The 16,116-nt window shown below is 49.1% G+C and overlaps 1 protein-coding gene across 3 annotated transcripts in view; it reads right to left on the bottom strand.

Annotated features, from left to right (window-relative positions):
* Positions 1-1,048: 1,048 nt before the first annotated feature.
* The window catches only part of EFCAB2 (EF-hand calcium binding domain 2), a 141,349-nt gene continuing 126,281 nt past the window's right edge, over positions 1,049-16,116 (bottom strand). The window contains exons 7-9 of one of the 3 annotated variants that reach the window (XR_009867935.1): positions 5,774-5,865; positions 4,668-4,752; positions 1,049-3,034 (exon numbers count right to left, since the gene is read on the bottom strand). Coding sequence is in view for 2 of the 3 variants with exons in the window: in XM_062210728.1 (XP_062066712.1) it covers positions 11,973-12,088 (116 nt within the window). In the remaining variant the exon portion in view is untranslated. Of the gene's footprint in view, positions 3,035-4,667; positions 4,753-5,773; positions 5,866-11,530; positions 12,089-16,116 lie in introns of those variants that run through there. The other 2 variants (XM_062210728.1, XM_062210727.1) reach the window with 2 other exon arrangements.

Here is a 16,116-nt window from a genome sequence, read left to right as displayed (position 1 = left end):
GCCAAAACCATATCTTCAACTCTGCTGTTTCCCATTGTGCTTAGTAGAGTGCAGAGCAAATGGCGGCCCTTATAAAGTGCTGCTGGGTTGAACAATGAAAAGACAACAGAGTAAAGCAAGGATATAATCCATACAGCAGATACAGTCTGTGGTCAACAACCTCCCTATGAACTGAGCTGAGATCACTGAAAGTGGGGTGGCACTGTGGCGCAGTGGGTTAAATCCATGGCCTGCAGTGCTGGCCTCCCACAGGAGCGCCGGTTTGAGTCCTGGCTGCTCCACTTCCCATCCAGCCCCCTGCTAATGCACCTGGGAAAGCATCAGAAGATGGCCCAAGTGCTTGGGTCCCTGCACTCACATGGGAGACCCAGATGAAGCTGCTGGCTTCAGCCTGGCCCTGCCCTGGCCATTGTGGCCATTTGGGGAGTGAGCCAGCAGATGGAAGATCTTTCTCCCTCTCTCTGTAATCCTGCCTTTCAAATAAATAAATATATCTTTAAAAAAAAAAAAAACCTGAAAGTAGCTTTTAGGTAAATTCTCGATAGCTTTTCTCAGAACCTTGAGCACCCGGGCATCTCAGGGCTAAGCTGCCGCTTGCGTCGCCGTCCCGTACAGAGTGCTGGGTCAAGCTCGGGCTTCTCCACTTCAGACCCAGCTTTCTGTGCTCAGAGGAAACACATGATGGCTTAAGGACTGGAGTCCACGCCACCACGTGGAAGACCCAAAGGGCGTGCCTGGCTCTTAGCTTCAGCTGGGTTCAGCCCTGGCTGTTGCAGCCCCTTGGGGAGTGCACCAGTGATGGAAGATTCTCAGATTCGGATTCTCTCTCTCTGCTCCACACCCCTCCCGGTCACTCTGCCTTACAAATGGACAAATAAATCTTTAAAAAGCGTGCATGTTAACTCTATCTTGATTGCTGACTTCTCTAAGACACCGTGATGAGTTTTTTGAGGGAAAACACTTTACAGAAAAAATAATCCTCGAAGCACAACAGAAGGAGGACAAGGTTATCTTTTGAAAGAAAAGACTTTATTAAAGAAATCACATTTTGATTGGCATAAAGAGGGGTGGGGGGTTATTATTTAATGGGTGCAGTGCTTCAGTTTGGAAAGGCAAAGTTCTGGACACAGGTGGTGGTTGAAATGGCAAAGTCCCTCACACGGATCTCAGCACAGTGGAAAAGGGAAAGAGTGTGAAGATGAAGTCACACTGCTCCAAACATATGCACGCACATATATTCCAACATGCAGTAAAATTTTCTTTTCTTTTCTTTTTTTTTTTTTTTTTTGACAGGCAGAGTGGACAGTGAGAGAGAGAGACAGACGGAGAGAAAGGTCTTCCTTTTTGCCGTTGGTTCACCCTCCAATGGCCGCTGCGGCCGGCGCATCGCGCTGATCCGAAGCCAGGAGCCAGGTGCTTCTCCTGGTCTCCCATGCGGGTGCAGGGCCCAAAGACTTGGGCCATCCTCCACTGCCTTCCCGGGCCATAGCAGAGAGCTGGCCTGGAAGAGGGGCAACCGGGATAGGATCCAGCGCCCCAACCGGGACTAGAACCCGGTGTGCCGGTGCCACAAGGCGGAGGATTAGCCTGTTAAGCCATGGCGCCGGCCGCAGTAAAATTTTCAAATACCTTTCTCACTTGGCCTCAGAGACTCTTTTCAACAATCTTAAATAAGAATTAAAGAGCACTGATACCAAGAAAAAGTGACATCTTGCAGGTAAGCTGACGTGGACCACATGATGGCCGGGCTTCCCAGAGCCCCAGTCCTCAGCAGGTACTGCCTTAGACGGGCTCGGGTGCCGACAGGCACCATGCTATTTACACAGGACACTTCAGACTCAGGAGCAGGAGGCAGTCTTTTATACAGTGGGAAAAAATGGGCACTGGGAACATGTTAAGAGAAACGAAGAGGGAAACTCCACGGCGATCACACCGAAAGACCGTCACGTCACACATCACCTTCATGAGTCTGCTCAAAGCTTGCTGAGGCCTCGACGAGCCACTGCCCCGTGAAGAAAGGGCTCTTCGCTCCCCATCTTCTGCAGGTGACCTGTGGGAGACAGGGGAGGGCCAAGGGCAGCAGGAGCTCTGCTTCCCCCTTGCATGTACGTCCTTGGCCCTGCAGCCAGCAGGCAGGCGGAGGCCGGGACACACTGCTGTCGCTGCAGGTCGCCTGGCACCACAGGCTCCCGCGTGCACCTGGTGGCCTTGGCACAGCACACAGGAGCGCCTGAACCCATCCCAGGCCCAGGTGATGAAGGAGGAGCAGGTCTGTCTCCTCGCTGCCTTTTCCACTACTCTTACTATCCCCATTGCCAAAAAGTAGTTACAAAGTTCATGGTGAGCGGCAAGGTGTTCATTCTTTGGTCTCTGCTTTCCTACGGCCCATTTCCTAGCAGGTTCAGTGTTCTGATTGGGAACCCAGGCTCTTCCATGCAGTGGGGTTTTTGATGTTTTTATTAACAGGAGAAAAGCATTTTTCTCTCGCCTCCCTGCGAGCTGATTGATGTACTATACAGCTGAGCTGGGCCAGGCCTCTCCCCACCCAGCAGCTTTCTTCCCTCCTATTTTGTGGTCGAACAACCCACGGTGAGGCCCAGCAACCTGCTTAGGCTGCTGGCGACGAGGACCGGAGCCCGCAGGCCCGTCCGGTGAGTGGGCCGCTGACATGTGCTGTTGCCCTTCTGGGGCTGTGGACACGCTGGCAAGGAAGACTCCCACACGTCCCGCACACGGGCCCCAAACCACAGGGCTCTGAAGGAATCTGTAGCTTTGCATAAGCTGGGAAGCAGCATTCTGCCCTGGCCGTTGGGGAGGCGGAGTGCAGTACAAGGTGGGCTTGTGCCAGAACCCAGACGGTGGTCCATCAACGTCCCTGGTTCTTCCTGCCCGGCAGAGTCAGAACGGGGGCCTGCCTTCTTTCAGAAGTCTCATCCCTCAGGACTGCAGCGTGCTGACGGTCAGATTTGAACATCCATGCAACTCAAGTTAACGATGGCCTTATTCCACACGAGGCCAGGGCCAAGCACTGCAGCTGAAAAATGAGGGGCCACAGTTTTCAGAGGAAGCCAGGTGGGTAAAGACGTTAACTGTGCTACGAGATGAGCCACGCTGTAACAAGGCACGGGGCTGTGGGAAGACAGCGGCGGGACCACCTCCCCGGCTTCAGCGTGAGGACAAGCTGCCGCTGGCCGACCCGGGAAGCACCAGGCAGTTCCTCAGAGTAGAGACCTTGGAGCAAAGCTTGCCACTTGCCACTCTGTGCCAGGGGCCTGTTAGCTAACCTGAGCCTCCATTTCCTTAGCTGTAGAATGGAGATCATGACACTTTTAGACAGGCAATCCCTAAGTTAGAGTAAGGGCTACATTAATCAACACGTACAAATGACCCTGCAGGTGCCCAAGGTGTGTAACCCTGAGAAAGGTGACAGAGGGAAGAGCAGTGTCTACACAGGTGTCGAGGTATGAGGGCGCCTGTCTTCTTCCAGAAAAACCGTAGGAGCCCTTGCGAGAGTGGAGGGAGAGGCCAGCAAGGCAGGCTGGGGGCGGCAGGGACTCGTGATGGGGCAGCCCCCAATGGTGGCCCTCCCACAGCCCCTCGTGATACCACATAGCCAGGGACCCTGTGTGGGTCACTGTGGCCTCAGCAGGGTCCTTGGCTTGAGCAAAATCAGCTGTGAGGCAGCAAAGTGAAAGCTAGAGAGTTTTATCAAAGGCAGCAGCTAACAGCCGGCCACGCCACAGAGCAGCCCCGGGTGCTGCTCGGCGTCCGTACGGAGCCTAGCCAGTGTGTGCTAGTATCTGGGCAGGACAGTCAGCTTATCTGGGGGAAAGGGACAGTGATGCAGCAATTAGGGATCTGCCTCTTCCCACGCCTTGCAGGTTGTCATGGCAACTGTGAACCATCAAGGTGCAAGGGGGAGTGACTGCTGCTGTGCTAATGTATTATATCAGGCTAAAGGTTGGACAGCAGTCAATCTGGAAGCCATTTTGGATCTGGCTGGTCTGAGCCAGTTTCTGGGTGGGTTTCCTGTTGCTGTCCCGTTGAAGCAAGACCTTGTTCTTTCTCAGCCTACTTCCTGGCAGGTGGGGGTGGAGACTGTCACACTCCGTTCACTTGGGCCTTAGCTCTTGAATGGCTGGCTTAACTTCCACTGCGTGAACAGGTCATGGGCTCCCCGCCGCAGAGCACCACAGGCCGGGAACCAATGGCTGCAGAATGGACACCTCTTCCCCCAAGCACACCAGTGGCTAATCAGTCTGAGTGGGCGTAACCCAGCTCCCCCACCGCTCAGCTGGGCTAAATCTGAGGCACGGATTCTACAGTGACACCACCAGGTTCCCGGGTTCCCAGCAGAATTCAGCTCCAATCACAGTGGTAACCAGTTTGACAACACCCACTCCTGGCCGGCTTCTCCCTCTGGGTCCTCAATCCCGGCTTCCATCTTTGCTGTGGCTCTCATGCCTTCCACCTTGACCTTGCTGCTGCCTCACTGCTCTTGGGACACTGGGCCACTGATGTTAGCCATCTATGTCACGCACGTCCACCAGGGAACTAGAAGTGAAAACTCTCTTTGGAGTTAGATTACAGTGGTTTGGAAACACACAGTTCTAGTTTCTATACCATAGGAATTCTTAATTCCCAGATTAAGAGAATTTTGCAATTACCTGGTGCATCCTGGTTACTGTAGAAATTAACTCGTTTCCAAGTCCAAGTTCACTGATAATCAAGGTACACTGTTGGATGACCAAACTGAACATGGAAGAAACAGAGATAAGTCAGAAGCAATAAGCAACAAATCTGAGTTGCATAAAGTTTTCTTATTTTTAAATATACATCATTTTAAATGTATTAAATATATAAAATACATTAAAACATATATGCATTTGTTGATTATTTCACATGGTTATTAGGAAAGTATTAGAATCATGAATTCTTGCTGTTACTTATCTAAATATTTACCCCAAATCATCTTTTTCCTTACAACCTATGATGTTTAAAACCTGTTTTATCAATCTGCAATAGTTTCATTAAATCAAGTCCAAGCACTTTACTCCCGCCCACATGAAAAACAGATAGGTTCAGTGTGACAGAAATAATAGTGTGACTGCTAATGCAAGCACCGTAAATTATCAGAAAATACTACAGTAAGAAGAACATTCCCTTGGCTGGCACGGGAGCCAAGTGGCCTTAAAACGCTCCTAATGGGGCACTGGAAATTTTAAGGCCCAACTGTGACATACAGAATTATGAAAGTAAAATGATGTTTTTAGAAGAAATCAAGAGCTGGCGCCACGGCTCAATAGGCTAATCCTCTGCCTTGTGGCGCCGGCACACCAGGTTCTAGTCCTGGTTGGGGCGCCGGATTCTGTCCCGGTTACCCTTCTTCCATTCCAGCTCTCTGCTGTGGCCCGGGAAGGCAGTGGAGGATGGCCCAAGTGCTTGGGCCCTGCACCTGCATGGGAGACCAGGAGAAGCACCTGGCTCCTGGCTTCTGATCAGCGCAGTGCGCCGGCCACGGCGGCCATTGGAGGGTGAACCAGTGGTAAAGGAAGACCTTTCTCTCTGTCTCTCTCTCTCACGGTCCACTCTGCCTGTCAAAAATTAAAAATAAATAAATAAAAAAAGAAAAGAAATCAAGAAACATTTCTGAAAAATAAAAAGGAAGAAGCAAACTGCTGAATCCTGGCTGTGCAAACTGGATTCAAAGAGACCAAATAGTTGATAGTAGGAAATCATCCTTAACAGAAGAATTCCATTGCCTAAAACTCACCATTTTGCAACAGCTGATAAGATAATGGCAAGCGAGGTGACAAGTTGCTGGGGAACTTCATATTGCCTGGATCAAGTTGACGGCAACTGTACCTGAGCAGTGACAAAAAGAGAGGTGATCTGGATAATCTGTGCCTCCTCAGGGAAGGCGGTAACAACTCACCACTCTAACAAAGCCAACTCGCAAAAATGGCAACAAAAAAACACCAAAACTCACCTTGAATTTGATCAAGCCTCTAGATATAAAGATCAGACTACAGGAAACAGAACTGAGGGACATGTTAGCACCACAGAAATGCAATAAGACAGACACAAAACGTAGAGAACTTTGGGACCAAAGACTCAGAACTTCAGCAAACTGACAGCAAGAACAAAAGGGGGAGGGGTGCTAGATTATAGAGGTACCACGTGAGCCCCCCGGTTTTTGAGAAACAAGGTAAACTGAGGGCGCCTAATAACCCGCTAACTGGCTCAGGGCCATTCACCGTCTTCTCTTCACATCCAGTATCCAGCATCCAGCCAACGGCCGTTCCGTGGCCCGACAAGGTTCCCGTTGGCTCTGTCCTCAGTCCCTGCTTTTCTCTGTGTTGAGGCTCCCATGGCCTCCTTCCGTCCCTCCAAGCACTTGACATTCTCTCTATAGCGAAAAGCTCGGCCCCAGAGCCCCTGCGTTGCCTGCAGGTCACTGCTCGCCCATCACCTCCACAGAGCCAAGCTCCCTGTCACTGAAGCTAGATGGGACCTCCTCCCTCTCGTTCCTCCTCTCTTGCTGTTTTGCTTCACAGGGCTCCTCTCCACGTGACATAAATGCACGGATGTATCATCTGCCTCTTGTTGTTGGCCTCCCACAAGTAAAATTCCTTAAGGGCAGGGACTTTACTTTGCCTTCCTAGCACAATACATATTTGTGGAATCAATGGAGTCAAAATGACGTTTATACCCTTTCCATGGAGTCCCTGAGGTCACGAGTTTAGGGAAACAGCTTTATGACCCCACATCCTGTAAGTATCTGGACCCTGTCCCATTACAAAAATGAAGAAATATTTACTACAAGAGAAAACATTTGTCGAGCCCCACGTGCAGCTCCTCCTCCGAGGTAGGTATGACTTCTGCCCCGTTACCCCTAGGCACCAGAGGAGCAGACAGATCCAGTGACTTCTCGCAGGGCACACCTCCTGTATCTGGCACAGCGGAATTCCAAAGCCGGCCCGTTCTTTCCTGCAGGCCACTTCAGCCTCAAGCCATCTCTTTCTGGACCACTGCCCCCCGCCCAGCACTGGCCGCGACACTGCCAACATGAGCGTGGAAAACATCTGGGGTTCACCCCGTGACTTCTTCCGTGAAGTCCTCAGGGTCCCACAGGGAGATCTGGCTGTTACCTTCCCTGACCCCCAGACACTTTGCTCCCTCTGCCCAACAGCTAATGCTGGACGCAACCATTCGCCGCACTGCCTTTCTGGGCGAGAGCTGCATCGTATCCCCGTGCTGGCATCTCCGGTGCTCACACCATGCCCTGCATGTAGTAGGAATTCAATAATCGTCCACCAAGTGAGCAAAGGAACTGCGGTAGGAAACACTGCGACCCCAAGGAGCGGACGGCCAGCTGGCCCCTTGTTCTGGCTTCTCACGTGCAGGCCTGTTTCCCCAGTTCCTAGAATCTTTGTGACATCTCCTGCTAACTGTTCTGAGCGACAGTGGCTCATTCTCACTTCACCGATCTCCTCCTCCAAGCAGTAATGCTTCTGAAAGAAAACCTAACTCTCAAATTCAGATTCTGCCTGGAAAGCCGCGCTTCGTGGGTCCCCATCTCACAGCAGCCAGAGGGGCTGCTGTTTCTGTCTGGGGAAACCATCAACCTGGGAGGCTCGAATCTGCTGCCTCCTGGAGTGAATCCAATTGAAGTCTCAGGTCCCCTGTCACGGCCTTAGCAAGCTCCGGTAATCGACAGAATGCAAATCTTCACGTGTCAAAATCAGCAAGATACTGTTTCTGCCTGTCAAATTGGCAAAATTAAAAGCAACAATAATGCTGAGAGGGGTTTGGGAGAATATGGGGACAATCTTTCTCTGGGATAGGCAGAAAACACATTAACTACAGACTTCAAAATAGGACCTCATCATTTTAAAGTTGACCCAACAGTTCCACTTCTGAGCAAACAATTAACTAAAGATTTAACAATGTGAATGTTCATCATAATTTAGTATAAGAGTGAAAAACTGAAAGTTACTTAAATGACCAAAAAGCAGCAACTAACTATATAAATTAAGGAATATCCGAACAACCTGACACTAATCAGTTATTAAAAGTTGTGTTCTGGGAGCGAGCTGTTGCCCAGTGGAGGAGATGCCAGCACCCCACATCGGAGTACCTGGCTGAGTCTCAGCTCCAGTCTCTGAGTCACTTCTGTCAATGCAGGCCTGGGAGGCAGCAGAGATGGCTCAAGTAACTGGATCCCTGCCACCCACGTGGGAGACCTGGGCTACCTTCCGGCTCCCAGCTCTGGCCCTGGCCCCGCCCCATCAGTGCGGGCATTTGGGGAGTAAGAAGCTCTCTCTCTGTGCTTCTCAAACTGTTTTTTTTCCCCCCTAGGGAAATGTAATTAAAAGATATGAAGTATAAACTTCATTCCTCCACATAAGCTCCACCAAGTTCAAGACGCTTTTGTAGCTGATGATTGCAGACATGTAAGCCAACCCTAAAGAACCGAGAGGCCCGGGACTTCAACCGCATCTACACAGTCTTTTTTTTATATTAACTGGGGGTGGGGTGGGGTGGGGTGGGGGTGGGGAAGGGTTGCCTGTGAAAGATTTTTTTAAGATTACAAAACCAACAGAAGTCAGAAGGCACCCAGTCAGGCCTACAAGGTGGCTGCCTCGTGTTCCCGCCGAAATGCTCCCAGAATCACGCGGGCTGGATGAGCGGAAACACAGGAGCACCGTCACGACCAGGAAGGGCTCTGATGCAGCTTGCCGGGGCTGTCTCGCTGAGGCCGCGGCTAACTTTCCCACAACAGTGTCCCAAGACGCAGGCTACTGTCCCTCCATAAAGTCAGCAAGCAACATGCCCCGAGCATTCCCCAGGAAAGCAGCCATGACCTTGCCCTCGACTGCTCCTCTCTGCTTTCACTGCCACCTCCACCTCTTGTGCTCTGCTCCGGTGTCCCGCTAAGGCACATCCGGGGGGCGGCAGAGGATGGCCCGAGAGCTTGCTTAACCGACATCCGTGTGGGAGACCTGGCTGCAGTTCCTGCCTCCTGGCTTCATTCTAGCCCAGCCCTGATTGTCGTGGGCATCTGGAGAGTGAACCAGCTGCTTCAAAAGTGCTATGACTGGGGCCGACATAGTGGTGTGGCACAGTAGGCTAAGCCGCCATCTGCGACACCAGCATCCCACCAGTTCTTGTCCCGGCTACTCCACTTCAGATCCCTGCTAATGGGACTGGGAAAGCAGTGGAAGATGGCCCACGTCCTTGGACACCTACTACCAATGTGGGAGACTCAGATGGAGTTCCAGACTCCTGACTTCGGCTTGGCCGCTGTGACCTTTTGGGGAGTGAATCAGTGGAGGGAAAATCAATTTCTCTCTCCCTGCGCCTCCCTCTCTCTGTAACTCTGCCTTTCAAATAAATAAATAAATCTTCAAAAACAAAAGTGCTATGACGGATAGCAAATTTTTTAGAAAAAGAAAGAAGTCTCCTCCTAAGATCACATTCTGGAAACAAGCTAAACGTCTTCTACCGCACGGCATCATGACAGCGACCCTCCTGGGCTCTCCATCAGCAGCCCGGGCAGGCTCACCGCCCTCATCCCGCGAAGTAGCTCTCGCTTAGCCCACATCCGGGCGGCACATCTCCAGGTCTCTCCCTGCTCTTCTCTCTCTCCTTCCCTGCTTAGCTGGTTTTCTGTAAACAGTGATTCCTGTCGTACCCTGTAGCTTTTAAAGACTTTTTACTTCCATGATCTCCTTAAGTCTTCACAGCAGCGCTGCAGTCGGTGTGCTTTCCACCTCACAAACCAGGATGCAGAATCCCAGCAACACGACACATCCGTGCCACCCAGGAACTGCATGATGCAACGCTGCCCAAGAGCCAGCTTCTACACTCAAGCGTGTACAGCTCCCGAGGCCATCTGCTTCGGATGGAGCTCCCGGGGGCCCGTCCCCACCTCCAGAAGCTGCTTGAGGGGGCTCCGGAACGGGGCACAGGTGTCTGCACTTTCACAAACATCTCCTCCAGGTGCTTCCCAAGCAGCTGTCAACCTCGATCTGAGAAACATGCAGGCCTAGGAGACAGCCACCACGCCTCCACAAGCTGCGGCACAGACAACCAGGAGGCTCTCTGCTCTGGGTAACAGGGATGTCACCTTCCTCAAGGGATTGGCTGACAACACTTTCTACATGGAAGCACTTACCAAACGGAAAGAAGGAAGATGGGAATACATCCTGTCTGCAGCCTGCCATCCTGCCCTTGGCTATCTGTGGGAACCCCAACTGGCCTGCTATCTTGAGCACTCTTTTTTCTGTCTCTTAGGTACCTGGTCCATGCACACTTGGTCCCTGTCAAGTAGCCTGAACCCATGCCCTGTCTTCTGGAAGCAGGACTGGCTTGGGCTCTTTCCAGACAGGGGTGCACAGGAGGTAAAGTACCTGACCCAGAGTGAGCCAGAGGGAGGATGAGATGCCAGCTCCCAGCCTGCAGTCCCGCCCGGAGCCACGCAGCTGCCTGAGCCCAGGAGAGCGAGAACTCGCAGTGCTTTCCACAAGCTGGGCCGGCAGCACCACTGGGGACGGCAGGCTCTGCCGAAGGCGGGAGTCGGGCTCAGCCAACTTCCTGCTGGGGCAATGGAGGAAAACGCCATCGAGATTTAAACTGGATGCTGCCAGCAAGGCAGGTGAGTTGGAGAGGTAAAACCCACACGGAAATGGTTTGAGTACAGAGAAAAGTGTCCCCTTTGCAAATGTGAGATAAAATGGGATTTCTGTGGGAATCCTGTGTTGCACTTTTGGGTGACTTTAAAAAAAATGCTAAAGATAAAAATCAATTAAAATCCAGAAAGCCAATCCTATGGATTGAATTGAACTGAATAGAACTAAACAGAGCTGATTCTTCAGACAAAGCAGGTAAAGTACGGCGTCAGTCAGAACCTGTGACAGAATTCAGACGGGAGGACCTGGGGTGCCCAGTCCTGAGGCACCCTCCCCTTCCATTCAGTCTTTTCTCTAGATTCATCATCTCCCCCATCTAGGGTAACTTGCTGGACTAGTGTGTTGGTCAGCTTTTCATTACAACTAAACCCCTGAGACAACTCAATAAAGACTAAAGATTTCTTTAGCTCACTGTTGTGGAGGTTCACAGTCCAAGCTCTGGGAGCTCCACTGGCTTGGTTCTGATGAGGGTGATGGATGGCAAGGACAGAGCTAGGATCACACGGTGAGCCAGCAAGCAGAGAGAGAGGCTGGGCCCAACTCAGGCTTTTATGGCCAACCTTCTAGCAAGAACTACCTTGTGAGACACACCTCCAGCGATCTAAGGATCTCCCATTAGGCCTACCCCCTAAACATCATAACTGGTACAAGTCTGCACCCTCCTAATACCATTAACTTATGAATTTGGGGACCAAAGCTTTAACATATGGGCCTTCTGGAGATAGTCAACCTTTAAGCTAAGATCCAGACTATGGAAATCAGCAAGTTAAAATTTATAAAATAGGGCATTATAATCTCAAATGAGATTGAGTAACTGACACTCATAAGACATTAATAATAATTTTAGTAATTCTCCTTCCACATTGATTGTTCAAGTGTTAATTGTTTAAAAAGGAAGCCTGCATCATTTGCTACTCATTTTGAATTTTTAGTCACTCCATCCTCTCTCCAGATCTTTATATGCCAAACCTTAGGTCATTACAGACATTCTTCATTTTGTCAGTTTAGTTAATTTGAAAATAACATGAATTTTATTGTCAAAAATAAGAATCTATTTTGATGTTTTCAGAATAGTTTTTAAATAATTCAAAATTGATCATTCCATAGGCAAAGCACACTAAAAAGATGTTTTAAATTATTATGATAATCTTTTTAAAAAATCTTGAAATAGTTCTATCGTATTTACTATCAGTTATAGGAATTACTGGCTAAAATGTGACATTAACAAGGACAATTTTTTAAATTGTCCTTTCAATTAGAAGTGAAGTCTTTAGAACATTAACTGTCATCTATCATCATGGTTGTTATATAGTCCTTGTAATGAATTGCATTTGTTTCTGGATCAATCGTAGCTGCCAACATTTCTTCCATTTCCTCTTGTGAAAAAGGTTCACCTGGGAAGGACAAGAAGGAGAATCCATCACTGACAGCGACCTGATTTTTTTTCTTCTCTCTCCAGCAGCCAGCTTAACCGCCTAGCAGCCCCACAAGGCCCCCGTGTGTCACTAGTCACTCTCCTGGGAGCTATGGACCAGCACATCATGAAGTCCAGAGGTCCCGGAAGCAGGCCCTTGCACACTGTGGCAGATCTGGGACCTGCAGGTTTCACAGGTAACCCTGCAGATATCAGGCAACCTAGGAAGCTGGCACTTGGGCCAGACAGCAGGAGGACAGAAAGATACCAGGAACCAGGTTTACTTGTTTGCTTATTTAAATTTCAAACTGTTCAAATTGCCAAAGGATTAAGCCAAAGTTCAAGTCTTATGGGGCACCCAATCATTATTTAGTAAGAGTATGGAGAGATGATTAGATGTTTATTGTGCAAAATTGCCAAAGAGGAAACAACAGAGACCAAAAACTGTAATGATTTTATCTCTGAATGTCTCTAAGCCAGATCTGACTAACTGAGCGGAGCCAGGTGAAGCCAGTGAGATGCCCTTCATCCACCATTTAAAAGACTACTTTGCTCCAGTGTTGGTGTTAAACCCAAAAGCTGGACAGAAACTCTGTGGGCTTCAGGTGGATGCAGATAACAGATGAGGGCCACCTTAAAGAAGCAAACTCAGGAAGGCCGGGAAGGCTGCAGACCACTTCACACAGCACTTTGTCCTGATATTAAACAAAAATACAGGTATCCTAAGCATCTTATCCCTAAAGTTTCTTATCCAAACAGGTGAGTTATCAAAGCCTGAGGCTTCCCTACTTCATGCACTTAAGTCACCTACTATTACAATGGTGTCTAGGTTGGTGTTCAGTTAATAGAGAAGTTACTCAAATAGGAATTTTGATGACGATGAACATAGTATTGTCAAACGAGACCATGCCTACATGCCAAGAAAAGAATGTCCAAAATGTTAGTGACAAATTCTGAACACTCGATTGTTAAATGCTAAATCTACTGCCACATGAACTCTGATGTATTTCCTTACAAGAACACAAATAACAGAGGAGTGTGTGTTCAGCCAAGGAGTTCAGACACCTGCCTCCCACATGGAAGTACTCAGGTTTGATTCCCAGCTCCTGACTCCAGCTTCCTGCTAATGTAGACCATGGGAGGCAGTGGTGACGGCTCAGGTAACTGAGTTCCTGCCACCTATGTGGGAGACCTGGATTTAGTTCCCAGCTTCTGACTTTGGCCAATGCCAGCATTTGGGGAGTGAAGCAGTAGAGGGGAGCTCTCCTCTTTTGTCTCTCTCTGCTTCTCAAATAAAATAGACTTTAAAAAGAAAAAAAGAAGAAGAAGAAGAAGAAGAATGGGCCCAGCACTTTAACACAGTGGGTTAAGCAGAGGCCTGCAGCACTGACATCATGTGTGGGCCCTGGTTTGAGTCCTGGCTGCTCCACTTCTGATTCAGCTCCTGCTAATGCACCTGGGAAACCAGCAGCAGATGGCCCAAGTCCTTGGGCCCCTGCACCCACGTGGGAGACCTGGAAGAAGCTCCTGGCTCCTGGCATACGTCTGGCACAGCTGGAGCTGGCTGTTGCAGCCATTTGGGGGAATGAACCAATGGACGGAAGATCTCTGTCTGTCTCTCCCTCTCTCTAACTCTGCTTTCCAAATAAATAAATAAATATTTAAGAAAAAAAAGAATAATAGTAACATTTATTGAATTCTGCTGTATACCAGGCACTGATCTAAGTGCTTCACAAATACATTAACTAAATTAATCTCCCAATTACCCTAAGAGAGGTAAGAACTGTTATTATTCCCATTTAAAAGTGATGATACCAGTAGCACACAAAGGAAGAAGGCAGACTGCCCCTGCGAGTGAGTAGTGGAACTAGGGGCCAAATACCAGCAGTCAAGTTCATGATCTGTAAGTCGAATGAGCTACCACACACTACCACTTAGAACAATGCCTTGCTCACAGTAAAAATACTGAAGGTAGCCAACTGCTTCCTTGGGCAAGGAGACAGGTACACAATGTTTGGTTAAGGCTGAAAGGCAAACAGCTTAATGGCTAAAAGCCATACTGCCTGGGTTCAAGTGCAGGCTGTCTTTTACTAGCTTTAAGATCTTAGGCAAGTTGCCTAATGTCTCCACGCTGCAGTTTCTCTGTCTATCAAGTGGATATGAAAACAATACTACGTATTGCATAGGGCTGTTATGAGGATTAAATGTGTTATTACCTGGCACATAAGCAGCAACATGTTTAGTGTTTGTTTAAAACTTCTTTGAGATCGTCCCTGCTGCTAAATGCTATCTGATGCAATACACATTCCTGGACACACAGGGACCTCTATCCTGCAGGGACTTGATTTAATGTGATTTATTACGTCCATATGTGACTTCCTGGGCGTTTAGAATCCATATTCTCAAACTGACTAATGTGGTTGATGCTCTATGGGTACTGTGAAAAGACAGTGCAAGTAAACTTCATCCATATTTTTATAAAGCATAGATGTAGTTAAAAACAATCTGTGGAATGTTGAGACTCTCAAGCGCTAATTCTTAAGCAACTATTTTACCGGATTAGCCAACTGCTGTTACAGTTGGCTGCCGGGGCTGTTACATTTAATAATGATAGTAACTTAGATTCATACAGTACTTTTATGTATCACCATCAAACACATTAACTCAAATAATGTGGAAGATATTTAACAATACTTGTTGAGTGAATAGCTTAAGCCATGTATCTGAAAATGACTGTTCTCTGCTGCATCACTGATACCCAGGAGCACTATTAGCTCACCGTAGGCAGCACTTTATGGACGTGATTGCAGAGCACGCCCGAGGAAACCGCGGAGCATGCCATCCCAGCGCACACGGTGGTCTGTCCTGAGCGCCCCGTGTCAGCAGCGTCACAGCTGCACCAGCGTCCACCACCAGCCCACCTGCTGTTACTGCTGGCTCAGCTCTCACTGCTGTCGCCTGCTCTGCCCCGCAGCAGCCCAGGACCCTGCCATAGGTTATTGCAGAGCAGCAATCCCGTTTCCATTCCCATTGCCAGGAAAGGCCTTAGATTATGCAACCTTCTAACTGATCTCCCCGTCCAATCCGTTTCTCACTCATCTAGCAAACCTGCCAGCAGCAGAGTCGCCTTCCCACAATCACTCTTGCACCAAGTGAACCTCCTGCTCAAAACCTCACATACTTCTCCATCGCACACGGGGTAAATTCCAAATTTCTGAGCCCAGGCCTCCACAATTTGGTTCTAGTAAATCAATATAAAGTCATTTCCTACTGACTGTCAACACGACCTTCGGGACAGCTTAGCCTGTCTTCTCGGTGGCTTCTGACACTCCACGTTCATTCCTGCCTCCTAGTTTTGGTAATACTGTTTACCCATCTCCATGTCTCCCTCTCACCAGCCTCTTGACTAATTCATCTACTTATTCACTTAACAAACATCTGCTGAGACCACTGTGTGAGGGCACTATAAACCATAAGACTTCTTCCCCACCCCCAACAAAACATAAATTCCACTTTCCCAAGGAACCTATTTGTTTTTAAGGTTTATTTATTTATTTGAAAGGCAGAGTTACAGAGAGGCAGAGGGTAGAGAGAGAGAGAGAGAGATCCTCCATCTGCTGGTTCACTCCCCAGATGGCCGCAATGCCCAGAGCTGGGCCAGTCTGAAGCCAGGAGCCAGGAGCTTCTTCCAGGCCTCCCATGCGGGTGCAGGGGCCCAAGGACATGGGCCATCTTCTACTGCTTCCCCAGGCCATAGCAGAGAGCTGGATTGGAAGAGGAATAGCCGGGACTCGAACTGGCATGCATATGGGATGCTGGCCCTGTAGGCAGCGGCTTTACTACCTACACCACAGCGCTGGCCCTGAACCTATGTTCTTAAGTCTTCCAACATTGAGTAGCCTGGTGTAGTCTGCCCTGGTCTTCTGATTTTTTTTCCAGTTGTTTTGTATTTTATATACTTTATAAATTAGTTTCATTTCCCCAATAATAAGGTAGTACCCAAGAGGT

The sequence above is a fragment of the Lepus europaeus genome, chromosome 14, assembly GCF_033115175.1.
Source record: "Lepus europaeus isolate LE1 chromosome 14, mLepTim1.pri, whole genome shotgun sequence".
Classification (NCBI taxonomy): domain Eukaryota; kingdom Metazoa; phylum Chordata; class Mammalia; order Lagomorpha; family Leporidae; genus Lepus; species Lepus europaeus.
The sequence above is the reverse complement of the archived record's forward strand: the minus strand, read 5'-3'. Positions and strand labels throughout refer to the sequence as shown.